The sequence below is a fragment of the Hemiscyllium ocellatum genome, chromosome 14 (genome assembly GCF_020745735.1).
Source record: "Hemiscyllium ocellatum isolate sHemOce1 chromosome 14, sHemOce1.pat.X.cur, whole genome shotgun sequence".
NCBI lineage: Eukaryota > Metazoa > Chordata > Chondrichthyes > Orectolobiformes > Hemiscylliidae > Hemiscyllium > Hemiscyllium ocellatum.
This window is the reverse complement of record NC_083414.1, coordinates 4,611,380-4,634,573: the sequence shown is the minus strand read 5'-3', so window position 1 is coordinate 4,634,573 and position 23,194 is coordinate 4,611,380. Positions and strand designations below refer to the sequence as shown.

General features: G+C 41.8%; 1 protein-coding gene across 1 annotated transcript in view; it reads left to right on the top strand.

The window, feature by feature from the left end:
* The window catches only part of LOC132822224 (host cell factor 1-like), a 115,759-nt gene that overhangs the window by 43,073 nt on the left and 49,492 nt on the right, over positions 1 to 23,194 (top strand). The window contains exons 6-11 of the mRNA XM_060835325.1: positions 44 to 150; positions 7,237 to 7,416; positions 11,305 to 11,667; positions 14,283 to 14,458; positions 18,759 to 18,956; positions 19,717 to 19,944. Coding sequence (XP_060691308.1) covers positions 44 to 150; positions 7,237 to 7,416; positions 11,305 to 11,667; positions 14,283 to 14,458; positions 18,759 to 18,956; positions 19,717 to 19,944 — 1,252 coding nt within the window. The remainder of the gene's footprint in view (positions 1 to 43; positions 151 to 7,236; positions 7,417 to 11,304; positions 11,668 to 14,282; positions 14,459 to 18,758; positions 18,957 to 19,716; positions 19,945 to 23,194) is intronic.

Sequence of the window (23,194 nt, the reverse complement as noted above, 5' to 3'; positions counted from 1 at the left end):
CTCACAACACAGAGTTTTATTGTACAATTTGTTCCCATCCCAGAATGTATGTTTTTGGTGGCTGGGTCCCCCTTGTGCTGGAAGATGTCAAAGCTCCCACGCATGAGAAGGAGTGGAAATGCACAAATACTCTGGCATGTCTGGATCTGGGTACGATGTATTGCATTGTAACTATTCCATTTATTAATGCTCTTTAATCATTGTCCTTATATTGTTTTATTAATTGTAAATCTTCAGTGTAACTGAGTAAGTGCCAAAGTCAGTATTTTGTATATTTGTCATTAAAAATTGATTGTAACTTGAGAATTCTAACAAACTATTGTGCTCTTGCAACTGAGTGTGAAGGAATCATGCAATATAAACCAGTCAACTTTGATCTTCTCTGTCATTTGAATCATGGATTGAGATTAATGTCATAAGCAATCGTATATATCTCTAATTTTTCAAAGGTATTATAGAAATGTACAACGTGAAAACAGACCCTGCGGTATAACTCGTCCATATCAGCCAGACAACCCAACCTAACCTAGTCCCACTTGCCAGCACTCAGCCAATACCCCTCAACCCTTCTTATTCATATACCTATCCAGATGCCTTCTAAATGTTGCAATTGTACCAGCCTCCACCACTTCCTCTGGCAGCTCATTCCATATGTGTACCACCCTCTGCATGAAAAAGTTGCCCCTTGGGTCTTTTTTATATCTTGCCCATCTCACCTTAACCCTATGCCCTCTAGTTCTGGACTCTCCCACCCCAGGGAAAAGACTTTGTCTATTTATTCTATCCATGCCCCTCTTGATTTCATAAACCTTTTATAAGGTCACCCCTCAGCTGATCTCACCGAATGGCAGAACAGACTCAATGAGCCGAATGGCCTATTTTTGCTCTGCGTTATGGTCACACCATCTCACAGTCAACCACATGCTCACTATGCTTCAAATTTAAGATTTTCCCTCTTGTTTAAATTCTTTCAACACTATAACCTAGGTGACCTCTGCAATTCTCAGATCTGTCCGCCTGTGCCCCGCCCCCATTTTTTTTCACTCCACCACTGTGGCTGTCCCTTCAATCATCTAGATGCCATGCTCTAGAATTAACTTAAACCCCCAGCCTCCCTTTGCTTACCCAAGATCTCTCTGACAAAGCTTTCACCCACATTCTACCTCAGAATCCATTTTTGTCTGATTATGTGAAGCAGCGTGATAATTTTTCTGTAAATTGAAAGTAAACATTTAATTCAAAGTCTAAATTGTTTTGCTGCAAGAATACAAGTTGCAATTCGTTGGAGATTGAAAAGAACATAGAACACTACAGAGCAGTACAGGCCTTTCGGTCTTCGATATTGCGCCAACCTGTGAAACCAATCTAAAGTCCAGCTAACCTACACTCTTCCATTATCATCCATATGTTTATCCAATGGTCATTTAAATGCCCTTTTAATGTTGGCGAGTCTACTACTGTTGCAGGGAGGACATTCCGTGCCCTTACTACTCTGAGTAAAGAACCTACCTCTGACATCTGTCCTATATCTATCACCCTTCAATTTAAAGTTTTGTCCCCTCTTGCTAGCCATCATCATCCGAGGAAAAAGGCTGTCATTTCTCCATCCTATGTAATCCTCTGATCATCTTGTATGCCTCTATTAAGTGTGACGACACTGGGCAAACCCTCCTGTTTATATTAAAACCAGCAACACAGAAATGATTTATCCCGTGCCATAATCTGTAAACATCTGAGTGGTCAAGAACTGTTTAAAGTAAAAAGTAACAACTTTATTTCTTAAAGTAAAGCAGAGAATAACAAACTAACCACTGTTTACAATTTATTCCTGTAACCTGTCTTTTGCCTTCCCTTCTATAATACTAGTCTAATAAAACTCCCAATTAAGATTTACAAAACCACACTTCTTATCTCAAAACCTGGTAGCTTTCGTGTTTCTATTCAGATCTTCTTGTGTCGTCTTATCGTTTTCTTAGGAATTTCTGCGTTACAGGTTACTGATCGAAAAGGTACTTTGAAGAGAGCTATTTTCAAGCATTCTGTTTATATACTGGGCTTGGCAGTTCTCCTCTAAACTGTTCAATTTTCCCCAGTCTTGTATCCCCAAAGCATTGGATAGTCATTGGCTTTTAAGATTGTCAATATACTCAATTCAAATTGGATTGGAATTTGATATTTTTGGGGGTATAACTTAAACTGATCGGCCAAATTCGAATTTATGTTTTTTGTCTCAGAGCAACTCAGCAAGAGCTGTTTGTTCTTAATCAAATATTACTTTGTAAATTCTGCAGCACTCAGTGTACCTTCAAAGAACACTCACATCTTCATATCAAGTCACCTCTTAACCTTTCTCTTTCTAATGAAAACAGCTAAAGTCCCTCCGACTTCCCTCCATACCAGGCAACATTCTGGTAAATCCCCTCTGCACCCTTTCCAATGCTTCCACATCCTTCCTATAACGTGGCAACCAGATACTCCAAGTGCAGCCAGTCCAGAGTTTTGTACAGTTGTAACATGACCTCATGACTCTGAAACTCAATAACACACTGTAAGCCTTCTTAACAACATTATCAACCTGGGCGACAACTTTCAGGGAACTATGCACATGAACACCAAGATCTCTCTTGAGAGTGTGATGCTGGAAAAGGACAGCCAGGCAGGCAGCATCTAAGGAGCAGGACAATTGATGTTTCGGCATTAGTCCTTTATCAGGAATGAGGCTTGTGGACCAAGGGGGCTGAGAGATAAATGGAAGGGGGCTGGGGCTGGGCGAAGATAGCTGAGAGTGCAATCGGTAGATGAACGTGATGGTGAAGGTGATAGGTCAGAGAGGAGGGTGGAGTGGATAGCTGGGGAAGGAAGATTGACAGGTAGGGCAAGTCTAGAGGGCGGTGCCTAGTTGGAAGGTTGGATCTGGGATAAGGTGGGGGGGGGGGGGGGATGGGGAAATGGAATCCACATTGATCCCTTGTGGTTGGAGAGTCCCAAGCCGGAAGATAAGGTGTTCTTCCTCCAGGTGGCATCTGGTAAAGGTTTGGCAAAGGTGGAGGCCCAGGACCTGCATGTCCTTGGGGGAGTAGGAAGGGGAATTAGTGTTCCGCCACGGGTTGGTGAAGTTGCTTCATGTGTGTCCCAGAAATGTTCTCTGAACTGTTCCGCAAGAAGGCGTCCTGTCTCCCCAACGCAGAGGAGACCACATCAGGAGCAATAGATACAGTAAATGGCTTGTATGGAAGTGCAGGTAAATCTCCAATGGATATGAAGGCTCCTTTGGGGCCTTGCATGGAGGTGAGGGGGAAAGAGTGGGCGAAGGTTTTGCAATTCTTGTGTGGCAGGGGAAGGTGCCAGAAGAGGAAGGGAGGGTGGATTGGTTGGAGGGGGAGATGTGGACCTGACGACAGAGTTACGGAGGGAATGGTCTTTACAGAACGCAGATAGTGGTGGGGAGGGAACTATATCACTGGTGGTGGGATCTGTTAGTAGGTGGCAAAAATTTCGGAGGATGATGCAATGTATCCGGAGGTTGGTGGAGTGGAAGGTGAGGACCAAGGAGGTTTTGTTCTTGTTGCGGTTGGATGGATGGGTTTCGAGGGTGGAGGTGTGGGAAGTGGATGAGATCCCTTGGAGAGCATCATCAACCACATGGGAGGGGAAATTGCAGTCTTTGAAGAAGGAGGCCATTTGGTATGTTCTGTGGTGGAATTGGTCCTCCTGGGGGCTGACGCAGAAGAATTAGGAATAAGGGATAACGTTTTTACAAGAGGCAGGGTGGTAGGAGTGTAGTCCAGGTAGCTGTGGGAGTCGGTGGGTTTGTAGAAGATGTCCATGTTGAGTCAGTCACCGTTGATGGAGATGGGGAGGGAGGTGTCCGAGATTAGTTTGCCTTGACTAAGGTCAGGGTGCAATGTGTTCATGAAGTCTATGAACTGTTTGACCTCCTCATGGGAGCACAAGGTAGCGCCAATACAGTCAACAATGCAGCAAAGGAAAATGTAGGGAATGGTGCCATTGTCGCTGTGAAAGATGAATTGTTCCACATACCCGATTAAGAGATAAGCAAAGTTCCAAGAACATCTCCGGGACACGCACACGAAGCAACCCCACTGCCCTGTGGCCGAACACTTTAACTCCCCCTTCCACTCCCCCAAGGACATGCAGGTCCTGGCCCCCTCCATCATGCAACAACCTGCAACATCCTTCCACACTTTCCTTAACTCCACCGACTTTATGTCATCCACCAATTTACTGACTCATCCTTCTAAGCCCTCATCCAAGTCATTAATAAAAATGACAAACAGCAATGGACCCAAAACCGAACCTTGCGGTACACCATTAGTAACTGAACTCCAGGATGAATATTTCCTATCAACCACCACCCTCTGTCTTTTTTCAGCTAGCCAATTTCTGAACGAAACTGCTAAATCACCCTCAATCCCATGCCTCCGTATTTTGTGGAATAGACTACCGTGGGAAACCTTATCAAATGCTTTACTGAAATTCATATACACCATATCAACCACTGTACCCCCATCCACCTGTTTGGTCACCTGAGGCTTGTGAAGCATGACCTACCCTTCACAAAACCATATCAACTATCCGTAATCAAATTATTCCTTTTTAGATGATTATAAATCCTAGCTCTTATAATAATCCTTTCCAAAACTTTGCCCGCAACAGAAATAAGGCTCACTAGTCTATACCTACCAGGGTTGTCTCTACCCACCTTCTTGAACAAGGGGACAACACTTGCTATCCTCCAGTCTTCTGGTACAATTCCTGTAGACAATGATGGCATAAAGACCAAAGCCAAAGGCTCTGCAATCGCTTCCCTCGCTTCCCAGAGAATCCTAGGATAAATCCCATCCGAACAAGGGGACTTATTTATTTTCACACTTTCCAGAATTGCTAACACCTCCTTATGACCCTCAGTCCCGTTGAGTCTAATAGTCTGTATTTCAGTTTTCTCCTCAACAACATTGACTTTTTCTTGTGTGAATACTGACAAAAAATATTCATTTAGTGCCTCTTCTATCTCTTTGGACTCCAAGTACAATTTCCCACTACTGTCCTTGACTGGTCCTAAGCTTCATTCCTGATGCAGGGCTTATGCCCGAAACGTCAATTCTCCTGCTCCTCTGATGTTGCCTGACCTACTGTGCTTTTCCAGCACTACGCTCTCGACCCAAAGCTTACCCTAGTCATTCTTTTATTCCTGACATACCTATAGAAAGCTTCAGGGTTTTCCTTAATCCTACCAGACAAAGACTTCTCATGTCCCCTCCTGGCTCTTCTTAGCTGTCTCTTTAGGTCCTTCCTGGCTAACTTGTAACTCTCAAGTGCCCTAACTGAACCTTCACGTCTCATCTTTATGTAAGTCTGCTTCTTCCTCTAGACAAGAGATTCAACTTCTTTAGTAAACCACGGTTCCCTCACTCAACCACTTTCTGCCTGCCTGACAGGTACATATCAAGGACACACAGCAGCTGTTCCTTAAACAAGCTGAATATTTCAATTGTGCCCATCCCCTGCAGCTTCCTTCACCAACCTATGCATCCTAAATCTTGCCTAATCGCAACATAATTGCCTTTCCTCCAGCTGTAACTCTTGCCCAGCAGTATATACCTTTCCCTTTCCGTCACTAATATAAACATAACTGAATTGTGGTCACTAGCACTTAAGTGCTTACCTACTTCCAAATCTAACATCTGGCCTGGTTCATTACCCAATACCAAATTTAGTGTGGTTTTTCCTCTTATTGGCCTATCTACATTCTGTGTCAGGAAACCATCCTGCACACATTGGACAAAAACTGACTCAAACTATGGTGTTTCCAGTCAATATTTGAAAAGTTAAAATCCCCCATAACAACTACCTTGTTACTTTGGCTCCCATCCAGAATCGTCTTTGCAATCCTTTCCTCTACAAATCTGGAACTATTTGGAGGCCTGTAGAAAACTCCCAACAGGATGACCTCTCCATTCCTGTTTCTAACCTTAGCCCATAATACCTCGGTAGATGAATCCTCAAACATCCTTTCTGCCACTGCAATACTGTCCTTGACTAACAATGCCACAGCTCCCCCCTTTTACCACTTTCCCTGATCTTAGTGAAACATCTAAACCCTGAATCCAGCAACAACCATTCCTGTCCCTTCTCTGTCCATGTCTCTGAGATGGCCACAATATTGAAATCCCAGGTGCCAACCCATGCTGCAAGTTCACCACCTTATTCCGGAAGCTCCTGGTGTTTAAGTAGACACACTTCAAACCACCTTCCTGTCTGCCAGTACGTTCCTGCGACCTTGAAACCTTATTCATGACCTCACTACTCTCAACCCCCTGTACACTGGAGTAACAATTCAGGTTCCCATCCCCTGCTGAATTAATTAATACTCCCTCCAAGAGCATAAGCAAATTTTCCCTCAGGATATTGGTGTCCCTCTGGTTCAGGTATCGACTATCCTGAATAGCTTGACCTTTGGGAGCAGGGCGGTGCTGGGTGAGATTAGAAACTTTTTTTTTGAATGAATCCTCATTCCCTTTCCTTTATTTCTCCAATGAAATGTCTGCATTGTGGTCACTAACGCCAGTGCTTCACCGGAGGCTCACTGATTATGTTACCGTGTGTGGTGACGAAACGTCTGAAAACGAACCTTCCAGCTCAGCGAGCAAACTTACATCCAGGACCTCAACCTGAGCTATAAATCTTCTCAAAAGTTGCTAACTTCCTGGAGTCCTTTGTACTCATACCTGCCAGAAATGGCAAATTTTCTTCCCTAAAGTCATTTGTGAACCAGATGGGGTTTTACAACCTTTTATGTTTATTTTGTGATCACCATTATTGAGGCTGCCTTCAAATTCATACTTACAGAAATTTCTGGAAAAACTCAGTGGGTCGAGCAGCATCTGTGAAGAGAAATCAGTGTTTCAGGTTGAGTGACCCTTCCTCAGAACTTAATGAATTGAACTTAATTTGCACTACCTGCTGTGGTGGGATTTGAACTCGTGCCCCCACAGCATTAATTTGGGCCTGCAGTTTACTAGTTCTTTACCATCGCCTTAGATCATTGCCACCTTCTTACACCTTCTCTCTCCCCACCTCCCCCCCCCCCCCCCCCCCCCCCCACCCCTGCCAGCAACCCAAAATAATTCCTTGGACAACGTGACATGTGAATGTGTTTTCTGCACCAACATGCCTTCAAGAACCTATCGATCTCCCATTTCTTTCTTGAACTAGAAACAATGACTTGGACTCAGATCTCCACAGAATCATTTGAAGATAGTATTCCTCGTGCAAGAGCTGGTCACTGTTCAGTTTCCATAAGTACACGGCTGTACGTGTGGAGTGGGCGAGATGGCTACAGGAAAGCTTGGAACAATCAAGTCTGTTGTAAAGACCTGTGGTATCTTGAAACGGGTAAGTGTATTTTAGGGAAATCTATTTACAGTGCTATACGTAAAACTGCATACTAGAAAAGATGAAAATATGGAAGAGAAGATTGAAAAGGTATTTTAGAGATCCCATTGAGAGCATAAGTCTATATTAGTGTGCTCAGCAACATTCATCCTTCAACCAACTATGTTAAAGCAGGTTACCTGATCACTGTCACATTACTAATTTTGATCCTTTGCATGCGTTTTGACTGTTCTATGATGACAATTGTGTCATGCCCCATTTGGGAAAGTGTGCTGATTTTAGCATCCAACTACTCTTTTGGTCATCACAAAAGTTAAAAGTCCACAATTTGCCCACCTCGTGGACTAAGTTTTACAGAAAATGCTGACCATGGTTCTGTACTTAACATGAATTAGTATTTGGTGCAAAGTAGTAATTTTAACCACAGGATATACATGAACATATATGAAGTGTCAACATGTAACTTTAAGAACGGGTTAGAGTTTTAGTTAATAAACCGCAACACATGCATGCAGTCAGACGCAAACTGTCTGTTTGTGTCTGACTGCATGCATGTGTTGCGGTTTACAAGCATGGATGGAGGGAAAAGTACTGGGCAAACACAGCTCAATAGCTCCAATACACTGATTTGACGAGGTGTTCCTTATGTTCTTTCTAAGTCCTTCTGATCTCCAGTCTCCTTATTTTCAACTTCTTTAATTTTTTTTTAAGTCACAGGGTGTTTGACACACCAATTGTTCTCTTTTTCCAGAATCTAGTTAGATGTAACAATTCCAACAAATGGTGGAGGAGGATAGCTAGCTTTCTTTTAAGTTTCTCGTTATGTTACTGCAGAGGGAAAGAGACCTATTTCTTTTTGCAGCCTGGAGGTTTCTGGTGTGCTATTCACACACAAACAGGCCTCCACAACTTAGAGCATAGAACATAGAAAAATACAGCGCAGTACAGGCCCTTCGGCCCTCGATGTTGCGCCGACCCAAGCCCACCTAACCTACACTAGCCCACTATCATCCATATGCCTATCCAATGCCCGTTTAAATGCCCAGAAAGAGGGAGAGTCCACCACTGCTACTGGCAGGGCATTTCATGAACTCACGACTCGCTGAGGAAAGAATCTACCCCTAACATCTGTCCTATACCTACCTCCCCTTAATTTAAAGCTATGCCCCTTCGTAATAGCTGACTCCATACGTGGAAAAAGGTTCTCATGGTCAACCTTATCTAAACCCCTAATCATCTTGTACACCTCTATCAAGTCACCCCTAAACCTTCTTTTCTCCAATGAAAACAGCCCCAAGTGCCTCAGCCTTTCCTCATACGATCTTCCTACCATACCAGGCAACATCCTGGTAAACCTCCTCTGCACCCGTTCCAGTGTCTCCACATCCTTCCTGTAGTATGGCAACCAAAACTGCACACAATACTCCAGATGCAGCCACACCAGAGTCTTATACAACTGCAACACGACCTCAGGACTCCGGAACTCATTTCCTCTATCAATAAAAGCCAGTATGCCATCTGCCTTCTTCACAGCACTATTTACTTGGGTGGCAACTTTCAGAGATCTGTGTACATGGACACCAAGATCCCCCTGCTCATCCACACTACCAAGCATCCGACCATTAGCCCAGAAACCCCATCTTCTTGTTACTCTTACCAAAGTAAATCACTTCACACTTAGCTACATTGAACTCCATTTGCCACCTTTCTGCCCAGCTCTGCAGCTTATCTATATCCCGCTGTAACGTGCCACATCCTTCCTCACTGTCAACAACTCCACCGACTTTCGTATCATCCGCAAACTTACTCACCCAACCTTCTAGCCCCTCCTCCAGGTCATTTATAAAAATGACAAACACAAATGCCAAACTGGTCCCGATTGCATAACTAAATCATCTCTGTCTATGGAAGAAGCTTGCTCTGTGCCTACACTCATGGTGAGAGCAATATGAGATTATGAAGGACATAGCGCGATTAGAAAACAACTTTCTCCCTCAGTTGGAGGGTCAGTAAACATAGGACATAATCTTAGAGTGAGCGACAGGAAATTTAGAGGGAACTTGAAGGTGGTGGTATGGAATGCACTGTCTGGAAGGATAGTTGAGGTGGGCAACCTCACAACCTTTTCAAAAGTACTTGAATGAGCATTTGAAGTGTCATAGCATTCAATGGGCCTACTGCTGGAAAGTGGGACTAGTATAGCACGTAGTACAGACTTAATGGGCCTAAGGGTCTCTTCTGTACTGTATGATTCTAAAAAGGTGTAGTTTTCACAGTGGCTAGACTTGAGTGGCTGTGCAATGCTTTGATAAATTCTGAAGTTGTGAAATGGACTATATGGTTTCAAGTTCTTGCCTTTTATAAAAATGAAGAAGTAGAACTAAAGCATATGATGGTGCTGTCACTTTAAAAATGTTATTTTATCCTGGGTTTTTGTTTGGGAGAGGTTGTAAAGGCAGAGGTGCAGAACAGTCTAGGTAGCTAGAAAGATAAAACAATCCAACAATGGAAGGGGAGGGCCAGTTCTCCCAGTTCAGGACTTTCTAGATTTTTTTAACTGTAGCAGTCACAAGATGTTGAAGTGCCAAAGAGTTGCAAGTTTCAGTAGGTGATTCCTAACTGACACTCTCTCGATGTTGTTCCCTCCTGCCTGTAAGAATCTGTCTTTGAATTTTTGGTAAGGGGTGCGTTTATGGGATATTATTATGTTGGAACAGTTAATTAGTTAAGATGCTGTATCGAGTTGGTTAAGTTAATCCATAGTTATGTTATTCTTTTATTTTGTTCATTTTTCAATTCTGTTTTGTTTAAAGCTAAGTGGTTTGACTGGAACACCCACTTCACACCTACCTTTAAATTAACAAAAAGTTAGGGTCTAGGCTACCTTAAAATAACTTCAGAGGCCTGGTCCATAACAAGCTCTACAAATGATTGATTACACCATAATTATGAGAGAGACCAGTTTTAGACCTCTATTTCAATTAAACTGCCAAGGCACAAAGATGGTGCTAAGGATAGGATTGAGTGGCATTTGGTTAAAATGGAAAAACACAACTGAACCATGAATGTTAAAAAGAGAACTGATAGAAATGTTCAAAATTTATAAGGGTTTTGATGATTTAAGTGGGTTGGGGATAGCTGATTTACATTATTCAGGGATTACATTTGAGTGCATCACCAAAAGAACAAAGGGAGAGGTTAGGAGGGATTGTGTTAGATTGTTAGGAAATGGAGGGCCTTACCTGAAAAACTGTGTCAAATTAATCCATTGCAGCTTTTGAAGAGTATTAGTTAAATGCTTGGAAATAATTGAACTGCACTAAATAAGAAGTGTTTTGAAAGCTGGTACATACTCAGGGTAGGCAAATGGTCTCCTTACGTAATATTCTAAGCAAGAAATCATCACTGTAGATCAAGACACTTGGGAGTAAGTTATTGATGCTGAAAAATGTGTTGCTGGAAACGTGCAGCAGGTCAGGCAGCATCCAAGGAGCAGGAGAATTGACGTTTCGGGCATAAGCCCTTCTTCAGGAATGACTGAAGAAGGGCTTATGCCCAAAACGTCGATTCTCCTGCTCGTTGGATGCTGCCTGACCTCCTGCACTTTTCCAGCAACATATTTTTCAGCTCTGATCTGCAGTCCTCACTTTCTCCTAGTAAGTTATTGATTCACATCTTGCAAATCCAAAGACAGGAAACATCATTCAATATTGACAGCAATACATGAAAAGATAGTGGGCTCAAAAACTCTAAAGCAGCATGCTGTTTTGGGTGGAAGGGTGAGCTAGATTGATCAAATGGCCCATCCATCTTAACTACTATCTTATCTCCCATTCTAACTGTACCTACTTCTAGGGAAAATAAATTTTCCATTTTTTTCCTTCATAGAAAAGCCACCTGCTCCTGGCAAAGTCCAACTGGTTCGAGCAAGTACCAACTCACTTGAGGTCAGCTGGGGGTTGGTCTCCACTGCCGACAGCTACTTGCTTCAGCTTCAGAAATACGATGTTCCAACGGTCACTGCTGCTGTTACTCCTTTGCCAAGCTCTGCAGTTACGGGCATCCGGCCATCCTGTAGTCCCGCTCCTGCGGCAGCAGCATCAGTATCGCCTTCTCCAGTACAATCAGGAGTCCGCTTTGTTACACAGACGACCCCTGCTCTGGGAACACAGGCTGCATCCCTAACCACCAGTGCAACATCACCTTCTGTAGTCCGGATTCCCACGGCGGCAGCTTCTCCACGTGGGCCAGGTAAGATACTTCTAACTTTATTTGGTAGAAAAAAGCACTAGTGAAATCTTTGTACGTGTTAAAGTCACCCTTTAGTCCCAGAGGCCCGCTCTCACATTGGGGAGACAACTGGTGGTACATAACTTGAGGGTCACTGCGTCTCCAGTGAAAGGTGAGGACGAGAAGGTGGACCCCTCAAGGTGACCTCAATTGGTATGGGAAGTGGACCCTTCATGGTGACAACACTGTGTATCGCACGATAGGCATTCAATCCAGCCAAGTGAACTCGCTCATCTTTGTGCACGTGTATGATGATGTGCAAGAGTTGCCTTTTCTGACACACCGCAGTGAATTTAAAATACTTGCTATTAGTGTGTAAGGAACTAAGCTATTCCTAGTGTAGATGTACAAATTGTTGTAACCCTAGTAAAAATGGCATTGTGCCTTCATGCTCACCCATGCGTTTCTAGAAATTTCTATAATTGTGCTGTTTAAAGCAAATTAACTCCCCACAAAGAATGTGTGGGCTGGCATTTCAATTATTTGTTTCAAATCTATCAAACCCTGAGAACGTATTGAAGCCAGCAACTCAATTTTTCCTTAGTGCCTTTTAACACTCCCTTAATCCTTAATATTTTTCTTCTCTAATTTGACTGTAATTCACCTGAATTCTTTGTCATTGTTTGCTGTTTCTTTAAATTGCATTGGGTTAAAGAGGTTGACTGTTGGCTCATTGCTCATCAAAGTCAGTATTGCACTTCCACTTCTACCAATCCATGGCACAACTATTTTTAAAGCTGATGGTTGAGAATGGAAGCATCTTGACAAAAAAGATACATGACCCCACTCAACTAATTCTAGTCAATGTTCTCACTGACAGGAGCAATGTGTTGATTATTGTTCCAATCACACCATTGGTATGAATGTGTTGGTTCCGTTACCAAATTGGCAATTGATTCTCTTGTACTACTAATCAGAATAAAAGAAAAATTCCCCAGACCTCTTTAGTAAACTCCCCTAAATAAAACTTGCTATTTAAAGCAAAAATAGAAATTGTGCTAGAGAAACTCAGTAGGTCACCTTGGACCTGAAAGCTTAACTCTGCTTTCTCTTCGCACGGCGGCGCAGTGACTCAGTGGTGAGCACTGCTACCTCTCAGCATCAGGGACCCAGGTTCAATTCCAGCCTCTGGGGACTGTCTGTGTGGAGTTTGTACATCCTCCCCGTGTCTGCGTGAGTTTCCTCCGGATGCTCCAGTTTTCTCCCGCAGTCCAAAGACATGCAGAGGTTTGTAGAAGTCTCTGAGCAGTCAGAGTTGGAAAGAGTGGGTTGAATCAGAAATCTTCAAGTTAAAATGGGAATGATGCTTCACTGTGATTGAGTATCTGTGTAAAGGGAAAAAGATTTGAATTTTTCTTTTTGCTATTTATGTTAAGATTTTTCTAATTGTTAATGTTTTATTATCAATTTATATAATATGTATGGAGCTGTTTTAGTTTTCTTTTTATGTAATAGCCTGTGTCCTTTTGTTAAAAGACATGGCCAAATCGGTATGAATATATAACCACGACAGTAACCAAACTGCAAAAATAAAGCTCTTGTCTTATCAAACCAGGTTTCACTCTGAGATCTGACTTGTCCAATATTGCCTTCAGGTGAGATCAGGATAGTGATATAGAGCAATACAGAGCAGAAGTTTAACTGAACATGGTCAAAAGAAACCCTTGGGCACTGAGTGCCATCAGAGATGGAACATATTTCCTGCAGCTTTTAATGAACAGGAATTCACCTGGAGGTCCCTGCACCATTAGCAACAATAATGGGCCATTAGATGTCTTTATTGCTTGCTATTTGTAGAACCTTGCTAAAGTGTGTATTTGCCCGTAGATCAATAGTGATTACACCCCAGAGATCATCCATTCATGAGAAGTGCTTTGGGACATCTTAAGAATATGATGATGCTACAAAAATGAGGCATTGTTCTCTTTTCCTTTATCTCCAACCTTTGCCTCTAACTCAAATTAGTGAAAATACGTAACCTTAGATTTATGCAGAATAATGGCAAAGCTAACAAAACGTTTCATAAGGATTGGAAAGTTCCTTGTGTTTCCCCAAGAGATTTGTGAGGTTAAAATGCAACAAAGTGTCAGCTGTGGTTCAAAAGCAGTTCTTAATTCAAAGTGCAACATTTAAGATGAACGTGCCAGTGTACTACTGGGGGATAGCTCCACTGTCGCAAGATGCCACTTACACAAGACATCTCATAAGTCTTCTCAGAGGAGCAGTGAGTCCTTATCAATGTACTGATCAATTTTAAGCCTAAATCGAGAAAAGAAATGGTCTGATTGTGATCGTATTGTTGTCTGTGAAGATTAGATTAGATTACCTACAGTGTGGAAACAGGCCCTTCGGCCCAACAAGTCCACACCGACCCATTCCCCTACATTTACCCCTATTCTGTGAGCAAATTGACTTCTACGTTACAGCTACATCATCAATTCCAAACAGTACCTCATTAACTGTAGAATGCTTTAGGATGTTCTTGAGCATAAGAAAGCACAATAAAAATACATGTTTTTCACTTTTGAGGTTAACTGGTTTCTTTGGACTGACGTTTAATTGATCTCTCAACATAGCCTCACCGATGATCAGAGCCACAACAGGGCAGCCAGCGGTTGCGTCAGCAGCTTCAGCAGCACCCCTCATCACTGTACAACGGCAAGCTGCACCTCAGAGCAAAACACCCAATACTGTGGCAGCCCTTCCACCAGGTGTTCGCATGGTGATGCCAGCACAGACTGCAGCAGGAACTGTAAGTTTTTTATGTTGTGGTTTTTGAAGAGTAAAGTCTTCAGTGAACTGTTTTGCAGGTGCAGAATTATAAATTATCTCTTATGTTTGTCCCAAAGCTCTAATTTCTGGTCAAACTTTTCAGCATGGGTAACTGTTGATGCAACTTAAATTAATCAGGATACTAACTCCAGCTGCCACTTTATATAAACAAAGCTTTTGGTTTAATGGTCAACATTCCAGGCTGTGTAATTTTTATTTTGGAACATTACACCAGAAAAATGTTTTGTGGATATTTCAGTAAACCATTAATCTGAGAATTTTGCATGTACTCAAAGTCCCTGCCCTGTTCTCCATTCAATTGACAGATATTAATTTGTAAATTTAGCCTGGGTGAGACAAAGGGGAAGAAGATCAAGCAGCATACATATCATTACTTACTATCTAATAATTGTTACAAGAATGAAAAAGGAATGCTGGAGGAAGTATTCAGCATGTTATTCAGTATCTCCATAGGAAGTGGGCCAAATGGTCATGTTTCCGTGCTGAACAGCTCTATGACTCAACAACTCGATTTAAAAAGTTACAGATTTGTTCTGAATTGATGACCTTTCATCAAACCTGGAAGATGTTAGGTTTTTTTTTGTAGATATTTTTATTGAAATTTAACATTTTTGCAAATTTACAAAAATAAACAAAACACTCAAATACAAACATTGATGTACAATTAAATCATATATACAATAGTCATAATTTAACAAAGAAAGAAAACAAAAAAAGAAAAAAAGAAACGAAAAAAGAAAGAAAAAAAAACTCAACTTTCTACTAATCTAACCTATAACTAACCAGAGTGTATACCTAAGTCTCTTACATGCTCGGAATGTATAAACATCAAATATAATAAAACCCGTATTCGCGCAGGATTCCTCTCCCAAGGGGCCACGGAGCAGCCCGGTCTGAAATCTTCACTAAATAAAAGCCCTTGTTAGGATAGCCGAAATATCTGCATTTGTATAATTCAAAAAGGGCTGCCATATTTTATAAAATAATTGTCTTTCGGTGCACCATATTTGAGATGTTAGGTTTTAAGTAGAAACACATAGAGCTAATGGCAGGAGATAATGGGAAAAGCCAGTGACAGGATAGAGGACAGAAGCGATTAAATGACAAAAGGGATGATGGAATAAGGTAGGGGAAAGGGTAACAAAGAGACAAGTATAAAGCAAAACGTGGATCCAGACGAGATGATCGGTTAAAACTGAATAACAGTGGCCGATGGAGGGAGAGCTTATGGTGGGTAGCACTGAGTCTTATCAAGTGAGTTTAGGCAAAGTCCTATTGCCTGGGAATGGTGGATGATAAGCTGGTAGACCTCTGATATACAGTCAGTCGTGTATATCAATGAGCCCCTCTGACTAAGAAAATGGGAGCAGTTATTAAAATAATCTTGTATTAGAAATATATGAATGACAGGCTATATCTTGCGGACTTATCTTTTATTCTTTCATGGAGCATTCCTGTCGTTAGCATTTGTGACCTATTGCAAATTGCTCTTAGACCAATTGATTTGGTGGGATGCCATTTCAGAGAGCAGTTGAGGGTCAGGTAAGGACTGTACATTTCCCTCCTGAAAGATTGTGAGTAACTGGATTTTTTTTTAATGACAATTGATCATAGAATATCAGTTATAGAATCTCAGAATTTTTACAGTGCATTATGTTTGCATTGGCTGCCAGAATGAGCAATTCACTTAGTGCCATTCTCCTGCTTTCTCCCCAAATCTCTGCATGTTCTTTCTTTCTTGAATGACAGTCTAGTTTCCTTTTAGAATATTACAATCGAGCTGCACATTAGGCAGTGCATTGCAGGCTTAACCATTTTAGTATGAAAAAGTGTTTTCCTGATGGCACTTTTTTTTTGTTTGTTTGCTGCTTGCGCCGGTTACTTCAATCTATGCCTCGCCCTCTTTATTAGTGGGAGCAATTTCTCCCCATCTACTCTGTTCATTGTTTTGAATAATTCCATCAAATCTCCTGTCAAATTCATTCTCTTCAGCGTAAGTAGTCCTAATGTCAAGTGACCTCTCCGCTCTTGTACTTTATCCGCCTTTGATAAAGCTATTTAAAAGATACTGTATGCTTTATTAATTGCTTTCTCAACCTGTCTTGCAACTTTCAATGACTTGTGCACACATACACCCAGGTCCCTGTGCTCCTGTTTACAACTCTTGAGGGGATACTTCATTTAAAATTGTGTGTCCATGTTCTTACTACCAAAATGGTGTACTTCATATTTCTCCACATTGAGCTTCATCTGCCACCTGTCTGCCAACTCCCCCAACTTGGCTGTTCTTCTGAAATTCTACGCCATCATTCAAGATTCATATCAAGGGCAGCACGGTGGCTCTGTGATTAGCACTGCTGCCTCACGGCGCTGGGGACCCAGATTTGATTCCAGCCTTGGGGTGACTGTGCAAACTCCACACAGACATTCTTCCCATGTCTGCGTGGGTCTCCTCCGGGTGCTCCGGTTTCCTCCCACAGTCCAAAGATGTGCAGATCAGGTGAATTGGCCATGCTAAATTCCCATAGTGTTAGGTGCATTAGTTAGAGGGAAATGGGTCTGGGTGGGTTACTCTTCGAAGGGTTGGTGTGGACTTGATGGGCCGAAGGGCTTGTTTCCACATTGTAGAGAATCTAATCTAATGCAACAGGCCATCGTTAGTCAGAGTAGCTTTCAGTTTCCGATTTTATTAATTAATCATCCTTAAATTCCACCTGTGGTATGATTTGATCCCATGTCCCCAGAGTCTTAACCTGGGACTCTGGATTACTATTCCAGTTACATTGCCTAACAGTGTCTCCCCAGCTGTGATGGCCTTCTGAACTGGTAACCAGCTAAAACTCCTATGATGCCTGTGCAAGTTCTTCGAAAGATCTGGCAATTAATCCCACTCCTGTTCCCTTTCCCTATAGGTCTACTCATTTTTTTTTCCCCTTCAGGTATTTATCCCTTTTAAATGTTGTTACTGTGTCTGTTTCCACCAACTTTTTCATGTACTGCATTCACAGCGTGTTTTTCTTTGTATCATTGCTGGTCTTTTGCCAATTGCCATCTGGTTTCTGTAAATTGTACTGGAAACTGGTTCTCATTATTTACTCCATGAGATTCATAATCTATTTTTGAACTTCTATCAAATATTCCTTCAATCATTCCTGTTTAAAGAACTGGTTGAATTTTCTGAGGAGGTAATGAGGAGGAATATTGAGGACAGTGTCTTTCTGGGGTTTACACGGATCATTGTTAGGGTTTGGTACTGGCTTCCTCGTTGTTCCTGGTACATATCAATGATTTGACCTATGGAGGGGGCATGATTTTAAAAGGTTTGCAGATAGAAATTCAGCTTGGGAAGAAAAGACTGTAGACTGCAGGAAAATATTAAAGGACTGGTAAGAAGAGTAGCGAAGTGGCAATTGGAATTATGTGGCAGAAGTGTGCACCATCTCCAAGGTGCACTGCAGAAATTCACTAAGGCTTTTTAGACAGCACCTTTCAAATCCATGATCACTATGGACTGGAAGGATTAGGGAGGCAAATGCCACTTCCACGGTTTCCTCCAAGCAACTCACCATCCTTACTCTGAAATATATCAGATTCCTTCAGTGTCATTAGGTCAAAATCCTACAATGTTCTTCCTCATGGAATTCTATTGCAACAGATCTAATTTTTCCCAATGTTGGGTCACTTGGCCAAAATCTCAAAAGTCCCTTCTGAACAGACTGTACCACATGGTCTGTGGAGGTGCCATCACCTCCAGGGAAATTTGGGATGGGCAACATATACTGGCCCATTCAATAACATCAGCCTCCACAATTATTTTAATTTTTAAAAATTGCAGTAGAGAGGTCACAGAGGAAACTTCCAAGGATTTGCCAGGAATGGAAATTATTTGTTCAGACGAGATAAATCTATTTGCTCTTTTGTGTTAAATTTCATCCACCAATTCCATCTCCTGAGTACATTATAGATCAAGAACTTTATGCATATCCTATTGTTTGTTTCTGTTTTGTCTCCGTACTGTTTAGTCTCCACTCTTTAGAGAAAGGGGAAACATGGGAAGTCAGAGGACGCATCCAGGACCTCTACCAACTGAAAGCTTTCTTATAGATTTTTTGTTTGTCTTTACAAACTTGATTTAGAAGATGTTCTCTCTCCTTCCTATTTACTCATTTTTGTGAAGTTGTTGTAAGTGGAAAGGAGGTTTGATTTTGTGTTGTGAGGTGAGCATTACATTCCACTCATTTTAACCATTCTTTTCCCAGGCACTCACTTCCAGCCCACAGATGAGTGGAATGGCAGCTTTAGCTGCAGCAGCTGCTGCTACTCAGAAGATTCCTTCCAGCACGGCAGTTACCTCAGTTGGACTTCACCCTAGCACAACGGTGGTGAAAACAATCGCAGTTGCTCCCGGAGTCAGTACCTTGACAACCACTGTGAAGGTAGCCACTCCATCAGTCATGGTATGTCATTTCAAAAAGCCATTGTGAATAACTTTTTTTTTGTACCTTATTCTTTGGAGAGTTGTGTAAAGTAGGATTTGCAGACTGGTTAACAGTGACCGTGGATTCTGTTTCCATGGTCATAGTTGTCTTTATATTGGCCAATAAAGTGTTTAGAAGCAGAGAGGATTTTGACCTCCCATAAAACAGAACAAAAAACAACTGACTAGATTTACAGCTGAGCACCACACAAGCTATGCAAATTCAGAAGGCCTGTTGGAGCCGTCAATAAATGCTCACTTTACAGTGATGGCCACTTTCTGAAAATGGAGAAAAAAAAGCTAAGATTGAAGCATTAACTGCTTGGTCGAGTTTGAACCAGGCACTTATCACACGCTCACTGCATTCCCAGTCTTCTCTCACTATACTGCCGTTTGAAAACTTGGACATGTTACATTAACTTGTTATATTTCTACTGCCATCCCTTACCCCCTCAACAACTTTGCACAACGCAAACTCAGTGTTATAGTTTCGTAGATATATCACAGTTCCAGGAGTGAAATGAGTTAAAATAAATTTGACCATCCACCAATTTCTGAACAACCCGGGTAGCAAACATGGGTCTGTGTTACGCTGGACCTGACTGCTTTTTTTTGGGGGGGGGGATGCTGTTGGGCTTTATTATGGAAGTGGTTGTGCCACTGTGTGTTATCAAAAATCCTTTGACCATAATATCTTCTTATTACCGTTTATCGCACAACTTGGTTTGCATGTCTTCCAGGTCAACACACCGGCGACCTCCATGTTGAAGACGGCTGCTGCCCAGTTAGTGACACCGACCCATGCTGCCACTTCCACTGCTTCAGCTAGACCCATCATCACAGTGCACAAATCAGGAACAGTCACTGTGGCTCAGCAGGCACAAGTGGTGACCACTGTAGTAGGTGGGGTCACAAAAACAATTACACTAGTCAAGAGCCCTATCTCCATGGCTGGAGGAAGCACATTGGTAAGGATGTCAACATTCAATTGTGTTCCTGTTTACTTTAGCAGCTCCAAAATTGATGAGTTCCTGAATGTTCTGTTATGGATAGAAGAATAAGATATTACCTTGTGCTTTCTGAAAGTTTAAATCATGAGCCTTTACTCTCACCTGTTTAAAGGAGTACAAAATGGGAGGCTTTGAAAGTCCTTTAGAACTAGTCCTTGCATATATGCTGTTGCTGCATATTGAGACTAAGGTTTGGTGCTGCTTAATGCATTTTCTGACCTTGCTGTACATCCAGAAGTCAGGCAGTACTTTATCTTCTGACCTGTGTTATTTTTACATTCTGTGTCAACAGTTCCTTGAATCACTATTTCGGGAGGGAAAGAGTCAAGATGACATTAGGCCTATCAAGTCCATGCTAGGTCTCTGTAGTACAATCCAAGCAGTCTCATTTCCCGATCTATCCGCCGAACGCTGCAAGGTTATTTCTCTCAAGTACACGTCAAATTTCTTTTTAAAATCATTGTCTCTGCTTCCAGTGACTTCAACATGAGTGAGTTCCCAGCCTTTACTGTGTACCGCATAAAAGGCTTTCCCTCACATCCTCCTTATTTCTTGCCCAAAACCGTAAATCTGTCCTTTCAATTCTTTGTGACATAACTTGATGGATACAACTTCTGCCTACCTTATCTGAACCTGACTATAAAATTGAACACTTCTATCAAATCACCTATCAATCTCCTTAGCTCCAAGAAAATAACCCAATCTTCTCCAACCTAACCTTGTAAATAAAATACTGCATCACTGGAGCTGGTTGGAAAATTTGCTTTGCACTCTGTCATCCTTCCAATGTGTAGTGATAAGAGCTGGACACTACTGTACTATTGTTGGTTTTATCTATAGAGTTACTTTTATTACACCTCGCCCAAGCAGCCATGATTACTTATTCAACTTGGTGCGTGTCAACAGACCATTTCATAGTATGGGAAAAGACTGATCCTCTCCCTCTCTGAACTTATCCTGCAGTCAAAAGTAGTGATTGAGGTTTCTTTAACCTGTTCAAGGGATGTTTGCGTGAATTTTAATAGGAAAATATTCCTGAGTATATCTCCAATTAGCTGCCCCCTAAGGAAGTCACTTTCATCTCTGGATACAAAATTCATGTGAGAAATGAGATTCTACGCAAAGGGTGATGATCTCCAAAAATGTATTACTACAGGGCAAGTCCTTTTAAAATGGCAAATTTCAAAATCAGATATTTGAACAGCCATCAAGTCATACAGCACAGAAACAGACCCTAAGGTCCAACTCATCCTCTGATCAAGTTTTCCAAACTAAACTAGTCCCTCTATACTTTCATATTCATACATCTGTCGCAATATTTTTTAAATATTGTAACTGTATCTGCATCTACCACTTCCTCTAGCAGTTTATTCCACATATGAACCATCTTCTTTGTGAGAAGGATGTCCCTTAGGCCCCTTTCAAATCTCTCTTCTCTCCCCTTTAAAATATCCCCCTAACTTTGCACTCCCCTACCCTAGGGAAGGATGTTTGCTATTCACCTTATCTGTGCTCCTCATAGAGAAATAGACGTACAGCGCAGAAACAGACCCTTCGGTATAAACCTCTAGAATCACCTCAGCCCTGCTCCAGTGCAAAAATGTCCCATTCTATCCAGCCTCTCCTTTTAATTCAAGCCAGTCTCCTCAACCTTAAATCTTTTTCTGAACCATTTTTGTGTTGCTTTAAAGTGTTCTTTTTGTAAGCTTCAGAATTATTGTCAAATCTTTCAATACATTTCCCAAGTCCCAGAATTGTTGTGGTGTCGTTTGGTGCATCATGTCTGTATCATTTATATTCTTGTAAGCCTCCTCTCAATGCATTCACATCCTTCCTGTAGTGTAACATCCAGAACCATACATAATACTCTACAGAAACTGAAAATGGGCACAGGAGTAGGCCATTTGGGATTTTTGAGTCTGCCCCACCATTTTAATATGACCATGGTTGGTTGACTTAATCGGTACCTTGTTTGGCTTTTGCCTCAAACCCTTTGATCCTTTTAGCTCTATGTAGTACATCTATCTCCTTCTTGAAAATATTCAACATTGATATTAATTGTGGCAGACAGTTACCTAGGCTCACCACACTTTTGCTGAAGATGTCATTCCTTATCTCTGTCCTGAATGGCCAACCCATATCCTTAAGCTGTGATCCCTGGTTTTGGATTCCTCAGTCATTAAGAACATCCTACTTTCGTTTATCCAGTCTAACCGTGTTAGAATTTTATAGTTTGTATGAGACCCTCCCCAACATTCTATATTCACAGGCATTTAAAAGAATTGTAGAAGAATAAGAGAACCTAATGATTCTAATCCCATTTTCCAGCACTTGGCCCATAGCCTTGTACACTGTGGCATCACAAGATCATATCTAAATACTACTTAAATGTTAGAAACTTCCTGTGTCTACTACCCCTGTAGGTTACTGAGTTCCAGATTCCCAATGTCAACTTAATTGGAGAGATTTTCCTATAAAATGGCAGGTGCTGCAAATGTTCAGTACATCTGGCAGCCTCTGTGCCAACAGCAACAAAATCAATATTTCATGTCAATATCTTTTCTTTCTTTTTACTGTGTAGAGAGAGTTGAACTGATTATTTGCTTATTCATGCATGAAATGTGGGAACTGCTGGCGAGCCCAACATTTATTGCCTTTCTGTAAATAGTCTTGAGAAGGTGGTGGTAAACTCGAACCATTGCAGTCCATATGGTGAATACACTTGGTGCTTTTAGAGAGCAAGTTCCAGAATTTTGACTGAAATGTTAAAGCCAGTGCTGAAGATCAATTTTTTTTCACTTTTGTTTTAATTTGCTTTCATGGGATGAGTGTGTCACTGGCAAGACCATCATTTGTTGCCCATCGAGTTGCTCTTGAACCAAGTGCCCTGCCACGTCAATTGAAAGAGTGGTGTACTGCAAGGATCTGATTTGGGTCCACCGCTGTTTGTCGTTTTTATAAATGGCACAGATGAGGGCATAGAAAGATGGGTTACTAAATTTGCAGGTGACACTAAAGTCAGTGGGGTTGTGGATAATGCTGAAGGATGTTCCAGGTTACAGAGGGACATAGATAAGCTGCGGGGCTGGGCTGGGCTGGGCTGAGAGGTGGCAAAAGGAGTTTAATGCGGAAAAGGCTGAGGTGATCCATCTTGGAACGAGCAACAGGAATGCAGAGTACTGGGCTAATGGTAAGATTCTCAGTAGTG